The sequence below is a fragment of the Jaculus jaculus genome, chromosome 11 (genome assembly GCF_020740685.1).
Source record: "Jaculus jaculus isolate mJacJac1 chromosome 11, mJacJac1.mat.Y.cur, whole genome shotgun sequence".
Classification (NCBI taxonomy): Eukaryota; Metazoa; Chordata; class Mammalia; order Rodentia; family Dipodidae; genus Jaculus; species Jaculus jaculus.
Genome location: NC_059112.1, coordinates 86,818,923 through 86,833,235, shown reverse-complemented (window position 1 = coordinate 86,833,235; position 14,313 = coordinate 86,818,923). Strand labels below are relative to the sequence as shown.

The 14,313-nt window shown below is 36.6% G+C and overlaps 1 protein-coding gene across 3 annotated transcripts in view; it reads right to left on the bottom strand.

Moving 5' to 3' along the window:
* Positions 1-394: 394 nt before the first annotated feature.
* The window catches only part of Naaladl2 (N-acetylated alpha-linked acidic dipeptidase like 2), a 1,016,062-nt gene continuing 1,002,143 nt past the window's right edge, over positions 395-14,313 (bottom strand). For all 3 annotated transcript variants that reach the window (XM_045130167.1, XM_045130166.1, XM_004652077.2), the window contains one exon: positions 395-2,605. In XM_045130167.1, the coding sequence (XP_044986102.1) occupies positions 2,407-2,605 (199 nt within the window). In that variant the 3' untranslated portion in view covers positions 395-2,406. The remainder of the gene's footprint in view (positions 2,606-14,313) is intronic.

Genomic DNA, 14,313 nt, shown 5'->3' with positions numbered 1-14,313 from the left:
ATCAGTTTATTTTAGAAATATTCCCAATTTATATAACTCTTGCTATTAACTTGCTCATAATTTTATTTACTTGCATTTTTTAGGAGAAGTTAGCATCATTTAAATGCAGAAGAGACTTGAGACACTCAGACAGTACCCGAGATGCTGCTGGGTAACAGCCTGGTTGCAGGCAAGATATGCAATAGGATCTTCAGAGTCCTTGGACATCTCTTTTAATTATAATTTAGTTTCTTCATATGATCTTTTAAAAATACTAATAAGACATGTTAGTCAAAATTAATTGTACTTCTCCAAAAGCAATATCATATAATTTGAAATGAGGAACACAGAATGAAAATTTTAACTATGCAATAAAATTTACCTGCATGCACATACAAACTCTTCAAAGAAAAATGAAAAAGAAAACACTCCAGTATGATATGGAAGTGAATCTGCCTAGAATCTTGTTCTGAAATTATAATCTGACAATTGTGGTACTTTCTCATCCTTTGTTTTCAATTCATCTCCACATTAAGAACTGCATGACCTTGTAGTAAACATTAAGCATCTTTCAGTAACAGAATTCTTCTACATGGGCCTGTGTGTGTCAGTGTGGTAATAACATTCTTCCTGCTGTTGGTCTCTACGAGCATCAAAGAGCACTGATGTCAATGCATGCAGAACACCATTTCTCTTAGCATGTTCCTCCTATACACTGTTTTCAACATGGAAAATATTTAAAAACAAGTATATTGGTTTTAGAAAAACTTATAAGGTAATTTTGTTTCTCATGTGAAAATATGGGTACACAGGCAATTCATACGAAAATGTGTTTCTGCTTGAATTATCTAGCTAATTGCCTCACTTCTTTGCTTTGAGTGTGTAAGCATTACTTACACTTGGAAGAGCTGGCCCTTATAAATCAATTAATTAATAGTGATTAGTTCTTTCCCTTCAACTTTAGCTTTCTTGCTAGCTAAGATTAGGAGTACACCCATCCACAAGAAGTGAGGACTAGAACATTCACGGACTGTTTTCAGTTTTCTTTGTGGAAACTTGTAGTGGGTAGTCTGTTTGAATATTATAGGGGAAATCTATAGGAAATATTGTGAGGGTTTATATACTGAGGGGAACTACATTTTCCAGTATTATATATATATTTTTTTAAAAAGTCAGTTTTCAAGGCAAGATACAACTTAACCTTTTCCTTACCAGAAAAAAATTTAGAGTAATGGAGGAATATGAATGCTAGAGCTAATGAATTATAATATCAAAATGAAACTTAGTTGCCCACATGATATAACTGTGGAAGACAAAAAGTCATACAGAAATACTACATTGTGTACATACAATTATCTTAGCCACAGTTAGGATAAAGATGGAGAAAATTATTTTCATCATGGATTTATATATATTTCATTGGCAAAACAAATATTCCTTATTTTTTGTCTTATCAATAGTATAACAAGCACTTGAATGCTCTTGATGACTATTGAGTTTTCAAAGGAAAACTGCTCTTTTCCCACAGAAATTATGTGGTTTTCAGTGAAAGCTGATTTATAACAAGGAGTTTCAGAAAAGATACAGGCAGGAAAATCCATGAGAGATACTTTCATTTTCAAATAGCTTTCATTTCTGGGTTTCATCAGTAACCCCAGGAAAAGGGAGTAAGAAATGTATTCTTCCTCTTAAGGCATACACCACTCCTGAAATTCTTACAAAATCAACTGAGGCAAATTAGGGTTTTCAAAGCTAAGTCACCTTATAGAAGATGTTAGGAAAAATTTGCATTTAAATTGCTCTGTGAAGCTAACATGAGATTTTTTTCTTTGGTATGTTTATGGCTCTTTATTCATTAATACGTAAAAATACAATTTTATAACCAGCGTATTACTTACTATATCTACTTGTGTTAAAAAGAGGAACTTCATGTCATAAAGTAGAAAAATTCAAAGTAGTTTGGGACCAGCAATTGTTCATTCAGAGTACTTGAATTCTCCTTATTGAATTGTTAATAGTGCATCAGTCTGAAAGGCTTTTGGTCGTCCACTCCTTATATAAAAACTTAGTCAGTGGAAACTTTATTGGGAGAATATCTTGTGCTCCTTCCTGATCTGTCCAAGCAGCGGAGATGCCCAGATCTTCTTGGAATGTTTCTCCCTATACAGTCTCTATATAAAAATACAGCAGGTTTCTCTTTAATAGATAAATCTTAATATTATTGCAGTAACTTGATTTTATATATTCAGATGTATGGGTATATAAAAAACTTAAATGTGCAAAATGTTCTTTCTATGTACATCAGAAAATAGAACATAATAAGAGTATTAGATTTGTCAGAAAGCTTTCCATGTCAAAAAATATGGTGAGAGTGAACCTTTTGCTTATGTCATTGTAAACAAACATTTTAAAATGCTGAGCATTTTCTCAGTTCTTTTCTACCAAGACACTCTCAAACACATCAAGTCCTGCTTTGAAGTAAACCTGAGCGGAATTAATCGTGTTCCACACATCTGACAGGGCTTCGTGAAAAGTCTCGTTGGATGTGAGTAACTTGCAGCGTTCCCAAGCCTCAGCCAGGATTGAAAAACGGCTCGTCTTCTCATCCAGGTGGTACAAGATGTTTCTGAAAGGAAACAGAGAATATGTAAGGGTTTGGTGCCTATTGAAATCTTCCCATCAAATCATTATAATGAATAGTGCCAGGAAGCAGTGATGCCTGCAATAAAGAGAAATATTATGGAAATAAAGTACTCTCGTTTTTCAACTGTTAACAAACTTGTACACAGAATCATTGATCATCAATAGGCTCCCATATTAATGAACAAGACTCAGAAGGTATCATGGTGCTGGAAAGAAGTGACTGGAGTACTGAGTAACATCTCGATCACACCTTCCAAGGCTCAGGGTCTGATGCGGAAGAGGTGGCGGAAAGAATGTAAGAGCCAAAGGAAGAGTAGGACTTCTTACAATGTGCTCCCTCCAGACATAAAATGGCCTTGGTATCCATGACCTCATAGTGCCTGACACTACCTACACAAGACCATCATAAGAGGAGGGAAAGATCATGACATCAAAATAAAAGAGAGACTTATTGAGATGGGGAGGGGATATGATGGAGAATGGAATTTCAAAGGGGAAGCGTGGGAGGGAAGGTATTACCATGGGATATGTTTTATGATCATGGAAAATGTTTTTAAAAATTGAGAAAAAAATACAATAAGATTTAAAAAAGAGAGGCACAAGTAAAAAGAAAGAAAGAAAGAAAGAAAGAAAGAAAGAAAGAAAGAAAGAAAGAAAGAAAGAAAGAAAGAAAGAGATAATCAGAAACTGTGTGCTTTGTGGGAGAAGTGTACACCACCATCAGATAGCATAATGATGATTTGTTAAATATTTGATGTGATTCTGATTACGTATGTAAATATTAGTCAGGATAGGGACAGACATATTAAGTTACACCATGGTTTACATTAGCAAACCATCTCTGGTGAAATTTGAAGGAAGCAATACATGAGAGTTTCACAACTTTATCCTATGGACACTTTTGTTTGGATAGTCCTTTATTGTGATAGCCATCCTGTGCATTGTTCTTGGCTTCCAAGTTGATAGATCCCTCTATTATTTGTAAAAACAGATAATAATAAATGTCTACAGACATTGACACAACATTTCTAACAGTCAGAATTATCTGACATTCAGAGCTATTGTTGTAGAGTAGATGAAATGTCTCGACCAATCACAATGTTTAGACTTGACTATGTCTTTATTCAAACAGAGTGTTTAAAATATGGGAAACTCTGAAAAAATAATCACTGGATGATATAATAGCTTTTTAATATTCTAGATATAATGATAGCATAATCAGGATGTTTTTAAGAAGTGTTCTTGTCTTCCAGAAATAGATAAATCTAAATATATGTGGTATGTGTATGCATGCATGCATTTATTATGGAAGTGAAATGTTATTATATCTAGGATTTCTATAAGATATTTTGAATAAAAAAAGAAGATTGGCATTATAGAAAGTATTGAAACTGAGTTATGGAATTATTCCATTCTCGTCTTTCATATATACTTGGCCTCTAGAATTAAAATTGTTTAAAAAGAAAGGAGTGTATGATAAAACAGTCCCATATCTTAGCCAAATGTATGAGAAAGAGGAATTGGGCATGGCACTTTCTATTTCCATCACCTTTATTCATTGATAGAAAGAAATGTAGCTTGGTAGGAAGCTACAGACTCTTGCATCCTTAGCTTGTTCCAACGCAGAACTGTTTAAATCACTGAGACTTCGTACTCTAATAAGAAAGACAGGGCTGGTTGTGGTGGTGCACTCCTTTAATCCCAGCACTAGGGAGGCAGAGGTAGGAGGATCGCCATGAGTTTGAGGCCACCCTGAGACTCCATAGTGAATTCCAGGTCAGCTTCGGCTAGAATGAGACCCTACCTTAAAAAAAAAAAAAGAAAGAAAAGAAAGGAAAAAGAAAGATAGAATTACATGAAATAGACACATGTGTTATAGAAGAGGTGTAAAATCTAGTGAAACAGACAAAGGCTTGCTATGGGGAAATTTCAGGAAAAGGCTCTTAATGAAGAACACTTAAATAGCATCCTGAAGGATGATCACAGTTGCCAAACTCAAACATCAAGAAAAGGAAAGATTGCAGAAGAGGTGACAACAGCATTCTCTGTAGGAGAAACAGCATGTGTGATGTTATGAAGTCATAAAGTAGTGTGATGTTGTCAGCAGAATCAATGTTAATATTTCTATATGCCCAGTATGTGAAGCCGTATGGGTAGCTATAGGACAAGAAATGATAGGAAAATCATTCTTGCCATACAGGACTTACTGTATAAAGGAAAGGAGATTAAATTCATTCATTTTATTTTGATTTATTTAAGAGAAAGAAAGAGAATGGTCATGCCAGGGCCACTAGCCACTCCAAATGAACTCCAGATATATGAACCACCATGTGCTTCTGGCTTACATGAGTAATGAGTAATCAAACCTGGGTCCTTAGGTGGACAGCAAGTGATTTAACCACTATACCATCTTTCCAGCCCTCATTCTTTTTTAAAATATCTACATTTGGAGAGTTGTTTTTTTTTTTTTTTTTTTTTTTTTTCTTTCCTAAGGTAGGTTCTTACACTAGCCCAGTATGACCTGGAATTAACTCTGTATTCCCAGGCTGGTATCAAATTCACAATGATCCTCCTAACTATGCTATCTAAATTGTGTGTATGTGTAGTGTATGCATGTGTGTGTTACTGTTTTTAAGGTTGAGTCTTGCTCTAGCCCAGACTGACCTGGAATTCATTATGTATGCTCAGGGTGGCCTCAAACTCACTGCAATCCTCATACTCTGCCTACTAATGTTGTAACTAAAGGTACGCACCTCCAAGCCTGGAAGATATAGATACTGTTATTTAGCTGACAAAGAAGTAGGTTTTCCATATAATGCATTTATAACACCTTTAGTTTTGTTTAACTCTTTCTGACTTCCTCCTTTGTTCTATATCTTTCCCCTGATTCCATTTAATTTCCACTGCAATATTGTGTCCCTCTATTTATGTAACTATAATCCTCTCCCCTTAATTAAACATTCCTCTCTTTTTCATCCCTCATACCCCTTTACTAGCTTCCTGGCCTCCACTACTGACTTCCTCCAACTCACATACAAATCTAAACATTTGAAACTCTGAAGGCAACAGGAAACCAGAAAAAGTTCCCAAACAAAGAAATTGGTAAATAATTTTCTTTCAAAACAATCACTGGCTGCAATATGAAGACTAGAGAACAGAAACCCTTAGTATAGCATAAAAGCAATAGTCACAACTTCTACAGTGAGATTGCTTGAAGGTGGAGATAGGACCGTGGCACAAAACTTAATAAATTTACAATTCTCCCTATCACCATTTTAAATGATTTTATAAAGGTGTAGATCATTTTAACTTCTCACCACATACTCTGTATCTTTATTAACACCAATATCATCATAATCACTCCCAATGGCATCTGGAGATCATCTTTTCCCAGCATAGCTAGTGGTTCTCCTACAATCATTTTGCTTTTCTAGTGTCAGGTATTTTTTTTTCCCCTTGTGACCTGCAATCCATGTTTTAAAGGATACATCATGATATTACTGCAATACTCTTTGAAGTGGAGAACTTCCCCAGTTTCCCATTACTTTGCCAGGTTTTATTTAGTGCTGGGATGATAGGGAGTGTTCAGTCTTGGAGAATGAATTTACTTAAATTTTCTTCAAGTATATGTCAGTGCTGAGAACTTAGTAGATTTTCAATACTTCTGGTATAATTAAGGGGGTTTTGTTAGTGATTTTTAAACTCTAATTTAAAAATGGTAGATTTGGTGACTTTAGAATGAAATTTCAATTGAAATTGAGCATAGGGTGGGTGATAGTGGGTCAAAAGAGTCTCAAACTCAAAGATAATGTCGATGTCTTTAGTTTTATAACAAATCATGATTTAATATTTCTACTGTTCTATCCATTCTTAAAGGCCATTTGATGCCATTTGTTTTCTTTTTGGTGATTTTTTTTTCTTGCAATCAGACAACATGCAGCCTACTGTGTTTCTCTTCTTTCACTCAGCGTCATGCTTGCAAGGTTGGTTTTGTTAATGATGTCACTCTGACTGACTCCAGTGAGATGGGATCTCAAATCTGTTTTGATTTGCATTTCCCTGAAAGCTAAAGACATTTTTTCTCATATGTATATTCATTATTTGCAGTTCATGTTTTGAAAACTGTTTGTTTATTTCATTAGCCCATTTGCTCATTTGATTGTTTGGGTTCCTAGTATTGAGTCTGTATGTATACAGGGCATGAGAGGAACCACAAGGCTAGGGACTGAGATGAAAGGGAATAACAAGAGGGGAAAAAATAGAGCAATGAGTACAGTTACAGCGTACTTTTGTGAAAAAGTCTTTGTGAACCCCATTACTGTGTTCAATAACTGTGCATGCTTTTTTTTTTTTTTACAGAAATAAAATGAAACATCATTTGAAAGGAAAGTACCCCAATCATCCAATATCATTGGTCTGTATTCCTGTGTGTGAGTAGACTTGGCATTGTGTTAGTTAAATAGGACAGTATAGATAATGTACCATATGGATTCATACTATGTGGGAATTTCAAATTTTGCATGATGCATACCTGGATAGGGTGAGAGAACATTACCAAGAAGGGTGGCAAGTGGATGGTGCACCAGGCTCTGCCAAGAGCGGCACAGCGCAGCAGAGCTTTGCAGCTTGTGGGTCACACAAGTCCAGCATGAACTCACTCGGCACTGCCTGCTCTTTGACCCTGTCTGCTGGCAGGCCCTTGTTTTCACTGTGCTCTTGGCATATGTGTAATATGTTCCCATAGCACTGCGGATCTTAAACTCCCTCAAGGGAGTGTTTCCTTCCTGCTGTCCCCACATCACTCATAGAATTGAAGGCATTTTCAACCACACAAAAGGAATCACAAGCAATTATGTAAGTTTTGACTTATGTCTGTTACAAGCATTTTTTTTCATATGAAAAAATTTAAAGTGTTTTAATGTTACAATGATTTACAAAGAACAGGATTCACATTTACATGTGGTATCTCAAAGTTGAGCCCATAGAGGTTGAGAACAGGATGGTGGCCACCTGAGTCTGGGACCATGGCAGGGAAAGATTGATCAGCACTTACCATGTGACAGATAGGAGCAAGACGACCTATAAAGTAACTGAAGATAATTATCATATACTGTACTTCTCAAAAAGTTACAAAAAGGGACTTTGAAAGTTTTCACCACAAAGAATCAAACTGAGCAATAAGTGGAGAGAAATGGATTTAAAAATTCCACAATGTACACATGTATCAGAATGTTGGCATCTGTCAGTTTAAAGGATTTTGAAATTTAAACAGCCCTGAGCATTAGTAAAGGAATTTATGAAAGTTTTTCTGAGTAGCAGTTTTAAATAATAAAAATGAGATTTATTAAGGGGAACAATAGATGGAACTGAGTGATCCAGAAGAAAGTTGACCCAGCTAATAAGATGTGGCTTCCTAGGATATTATAGTCTCCTCTACCACATGACTAAACCTATAAAAATATGAGTTTGGGGCTAGAGGAACAGCGTAGCTGATAAGGCACTTGCCTATGAAGCCAAAGGACTGTGGTTCAATTCCCCAGAACCCATGTAAGTTAGATGCACAAGGTGGCACATACTTCTGGAGTTTATTTTCAGTGGCTGAATGCCCTGGCATGCCTATTCTCTCTCCCTATCTATCTATCTATCTATCTATCTATCTATCTATCTATCTGGCAATCATCTATCTATCTACCTATTATCTATCATCCACCATCTATCTATCTACCTCTGTCTCTCTCAAATAAAATAAAATAAAAATGATATAAAACTTTTAAAAACTTGAGTGTCCTCATTCTGCCACAGGTGCTCATAATGGCCACTCAGTAAAAAAAGTCATGAGACTCATCAAACTTATTAAAATTAATAGTAAATCTTTGAGAACATAAAAATATACAAATGGTCTGGAGAGATAGATTAATGGTTAAGTGCTTACCTGTGAATCCTAAGGACCCTGGTTCAAGGCTCGATTCCCCAGGACCCATGTTAGTCAGATGCACAAGGGGGTGCATGCGTCTGGAGTTTGTTTGCATTGGCTGGAGGCTCTGGCATGCCCATTTTCTCTCTCTCTCCCTCTGCCTCTTTATCTCTCTATCACTCTCAAATAAATAAATTGAAATCCAACAAAAAAATAAAAATATATACAAATGTTTATATATTTTTAAGAAAAATGGCATAATAGATGTCATTTTAAATGATAAAATTGGATGAAAATATACCTTATTAATTTGAATATTTCCTCCATTGTAAAGGATGAATACTATGCAAATAATAAGAATATCTAAGTAGAATAAAATTTCAAGCAAAATTCATAATATCTATAGGTTTGAATCTTCTTTCTCTGCTCTGTAGTTTCATGTTTAATTATGATTAATTTTATTCAGACACATTCTAGAAGTTTTGGGTATAACAGATATTTTTAGAAGCTATATTAAATGCTTCTGTTCCTCAATATAATATTGGTCCTCATCATTCACATGTTGTGATTCTGATTACAACATGTTTTATGTGTATGCATAAAAGAGAGATAGTGAGATGTTTTCAATGAGTTCTACTTCTGTAATTAGGATATTACAGAGAACATGCTTAACAGATTTTTAGGTTGTTTTAGTAATTTTTGTATTTTTCAAAGCTAATACAAAATACACTTGTGCATACACATTTTATACTTATTAAATATTAGAGAGCATTAATATACAACTTACTGACAAGATATTAATAAATCATGCTCATAAAGGTTATGAGATTTCAACCATAACCATGATAAAATACATACAGAAAGATAATGTAGAAGAAACAAATGAACATCCATCAAAAATTCATCTTTTTAAAAAATAATTGTTCATTTTTATTTATTTAGTTGAGAATGACAGAGAGAGAAAGAGGGAGAGAGAGAGAGAGAATGGGCATGCCAGGGCCTCTAGACACTGCAAATGAACTCCAGATGCATGTGCCCCCTTGTGTATCTGGCTAACGTGGGTCCTGGGGAATCGAGCCTCAAACCAGGGTCCTTAGGCTTCACAGGCAAGCGCTTAACTACTAAGCCATCTCTCCAGCCCCAAAGATTCTTCTTGTATCAAGTACATAAACATATGAGTATTATTACTTTTCATAGTTGGAAAATACATCTATATCATATATGTCTATGTCTATATCTATGTCTCTGAATCTATGTCTATATCTATATCATTTATATCTATATCTAATCTATGTATGTCTAAATAATGTTTTCTAGAGTATGATGTATGCCAATTTTTTGATTTTCCTGATGAACAAGCAGCATAGCAAAATGCCTACATGTCTGTAAACAAGTCATGTGTGTAGAAACTGATTTTTCTTAGTGCCAAGATATGTTGAATGAGTTAATATTTATGGTAACTATGGAAATATATTTTTACCTCGATATATTATATTCCCTGGGGAGAAATGGGGTATAACACAAATGTGTTCTTTAAACTTTCTTCAGAAACATTATTATTCCTGCTGATTTTCAGAAGGAGCTCATATTTTCCAGTTTCTTCTTTTTGCATAAAGGCCATTTAACACCCTGCTTACATGAGATAAGTTTTCATATCTGCCTTCCTTCAAAAAATAAAGTAGCATCATGTAACTTTACTTTTTTTTTTAAATCCGGGTGCGGTGGCGCACACCTTTTTTTTAAAAAAAAAAAATTATTTATTTATTTATTTGAGAGCGACAGACACAGAGAGAAAGACAGATAGAGGGAGAGAGAGAGAATGGGCGCACCAGGGCTTCCAGCCTCTGCAAATGAACTCCAGACGTGTGTGCCCCCTTGTGCATCTGGCTAACGTGGGACCTGGGGAACCGAGCCTCGAACCGGGGTCTTTAGGCCTCACAGGCAAGTGCTTAACCGCTAAGCCATCTCTCCAGCCCGTAACTTTACTTTTAATATCTAAATTAAGGCAAAAGCAAGATTGAGGTTTGGTTTAAATTCCATCACATACATTTTTGTGTGTGGAAAAATAAATATGTACCCTTGTTCATGAAATCGTTCTTACATATTCAACCATTAAACTTCATTGCCCCACGATCATTCTTCTCTGAGGAGCAAAACTGCTATGGCACAATGTTCATAGACAAATGATTTTTGCCTTTGAGATGTTTTAATTGTATCAATGCTTTTTATGGATGTCTCTAAGTCAAGAGGTTTTATTTGTTCCTATGTAATGGCACAGAAACTGAAATTGAGTTAAACATACCCTACAGACTTCAAAAATATGTACTATATCAAAGGGTTCAAAAGTGTCTTTGAACCCACAGACCAACATTTTTTTAGATGGGGATTCAATCTGACAAAGTCACACATAGGACAGAAAAGTAGAAGGAAAGAGAAGTGGGAAAATCCATGTGCAGAGCGTCTACTACAGTCTGTTCACTACAGTCATGAGGATCTCCCTAGTGTGACATTCCTGCTCTTAAGCACACCTGTGGTGGTCCAGTTCAGAAAAGATTCCCTGCAGAAAGAATGAACAATATGAGCACACCCTAAGTCAATAAATCACTACCTTATTTGCATACACACAACATGCACTTCAGTAGAGACATTAGAGCTAATTAAAATCTTATTTAACTGAAATCATTTTAGTAGTTGTCGTATTTAAGATAATATCAATTCCATCTTCATGACTAGCTTTCCCCATCTGTAATAATTTGGATCTTATAAATATAACTCTTGCAGTCAACCTGACCCCCACACATACAAAGAGACTACTAAGAGGAAAGTGCGATACATTATTGATGACACTAGTGAAATTACAGAACACATCACTCAGGTTAATGGTTCTGCTTCCGTGACACATCACAGTGGCCATGAAAGAGTAGCACCAAATGCAGAACTTAATTAATAACTCCCAACCTTAATTAATAACTCCCAACAGCCCCAGAGAAGGAGATGGAGTATCTTTACTTAACTCAAAAATCTTTCCCATTCAACTAAGGTCAAAGAATACCTGAAAAAGGAAAGAATTTTGAAACCAAGGCATCTAAAATTTTCATGAGTCATTTCCATGTGCATGTGCAGGTTAATGATGAAGAAGATGGCTCTTTCAATTGTTCCTTCTTTCATTCATAAATGGGCACAAGGTACAACTCGCTGTAAATCTGAATTAACATCAATCTTACCACTTGTTGAGAAACTCCTAAATGAAATCACACTGAATAAGTCTTATTTTTCCAACTAACAGGGTATGCATGATGAAGCCAGAGAAAACAAGCCAGATCAGTTTCTTATACAAGTTTGTTATTCTTTTAGTGGCTGCACTACATAGTTAAGAGCTGATTACTGTATTTATGTCAACATGAGAACAGTTAATTTGATGTTGGTTACTACATCCATGAGAATTAACAAAATGCAGTGCTGTACTATTTGTTAGCATAGCAGACATCTTTTTAGCTAAATTTGAATGCAGTGTATTCTAACAAAAGCAGGTGAGAATTAGGACCATTACTGACATTGTCTAGCCATAAGCTCGTTCTTCAGACAACTAAGGTAGAAATACACAAATGTTACATTCCATGCAAAAATGACTAATGTGTAGGCTGAGGTTTGAGTTCTATGGTACAACATGTGCTTAGCATGCATCAGACTCTGGGTTTAATGCTCAGCTCCAAGCACAAAATTAAACAAAACAATGTAATTAATTCCCTCACTGTGTGTAGGTTCTTATAAAACATTAATTTTCTTTCTTTAAAAATTAATTTATTTGGGCTGGAGAGATGGCATAGCAGTCAAGATGCTTGCCAACAAAGTCTAAGGATCTATGTTCAATTCCCCAGAATGCAGGTAAGCCAGATGCACATGGTGGCATACATATTCAGAGTTCCTTTGCAGGGGCTGGAGGCCTTGTTGTGGTCATTCTCCCACTCTCCCTTGCTCTCCCAATCTCTCTAATAAATAAATAACATTAAAAAATAAAATTTAAAAATATATCTATTTGTTGATTGGCAAGCACAGAGAGATAGAAGAGAAACAGACAGAGAAAATGGGTGCTCCAGGGCCTCCAGCTGCTGTAAATGAACTCCAGTTGCATGCATGACTTTGTACACCTGGCTTTACATGGGAACTGGGGAGTTGAAGCTGGGTCACTAGGCCTTGTAGCCCATTCTGTAAGAGGCTAGAATCTATTTCCTCATCTGAACCCATGAGCTTGGCTTGATGTTCATGTTTGCTTTGACAACTACAGTTGTGTCTGACATTGGCAGGACCCTGGGTTAAAGCAAACCTAAACTGTCTGACAGGAAGGCCCCAGGCTATGGAGGGGTAGCAACAGCTTGAACCTCAGTCATATCTCCAGTACCTGCAGGGTAGCTCCTCTCCAATCCTTGGGTGTTGCAGTAAGCCAGGATGCCCCCATTCATGGGGGTCTCGGTGAGCCTGGAAACCCCAGACAAAATCATGGACCCAAGATCAGCAGGAAATAAGGTCAATCCCTCTCCAAGCTGGGGATACCTGGACTTTCAGATAAGACTTAGGCTTTGCCCATAACTCTGTGGCCTTTGGCCAGTTGCCTAAGAAACTGCTTATCTTCAGATTCTAGATCACCTGACCCACCATTGCCTATGTGCTGGAACAAATGTCCCCACAGACTAGCAATCTTTAAATCCACCAATTCCCTTTGGGTCCTTTTCTGGCCCTCAGATGCTTATAAATTCATTTTCCCTGACAATAAACTGACTCCTGGGAGTGAGTGATTCTTTCTCTCCTCATGCACACACAACCTTGGTCTCCACGGTTGTCTGGAATGCCTACGGGGGAACCAAGGCCAGCCAGAAGCAAGAACCAAGGAACTCACATAGTTGCATATATAGCAAGTCTATGCCTCCAATGATACTCCATGCTGCCTTACTCTCTCCCATGTGCATGATCAGTATTATGTTGGCCTCATGGAGGAAAAGAGAAGCCTAGAGCACAGAAGACCTTTTCAGTTGAGGCCTTCCTGGGCTAGCCGGCCTCATACACAAGCAGCAGAAGCACAAATTATAGGCAAAACCATGGCCCAGCCCAGAACAACCCCACAGCTGCCCCCCCCCCCCATGAATTATAAACAAATTAAGAGAAATGTGGACTAGACTTTGTTTAAATCACGAGGCACATCCAGAGGACCTTTAGAAAATCAAACCAGTCTTCATGAGATATGAATTACAAAGTTCAGTTGTGCTGATTCATCAAACATTCTGAGGCTTTGGAGATGACTGAGTAGTTAAGGGCTCTTTCTTCCGACATGGGTACAATTCCTAAGGCACCCATGTAAAAGAGGGATGCAAACAGTGGTTCAAGTGTCTGATGTTCATTTGCAGGGGCAAGAGGCCCTGATGTAATCTTCTTTTCCCCAACACACACATGCATGCAAATAAATAAGTAAATCTATTTTTAAAATTTAAGTCTTTTTATATAGTGTCTGGTGGGTCCTGCTTCAAAAAGGACATGGATTTAATTGTCACTATGGAGTAAATGGTTGTATTACCCTAAACTGCATATGTTGAAATCCTAACACCCAGTGTGATAGTATTAGGAATTAAATAGGTTAAGATGAGTTCAAGCTGATGGGTCCCCCATGATGAAATGAACTCCCTTAGACAGGAAGAAAGAACACAGCTTCTCTCCATCCTGTCAGGCTCTAGCAACAACGCAGAATCAGGAACGACAGGATAGAGGGACGGTGGAGGTGGCATAGT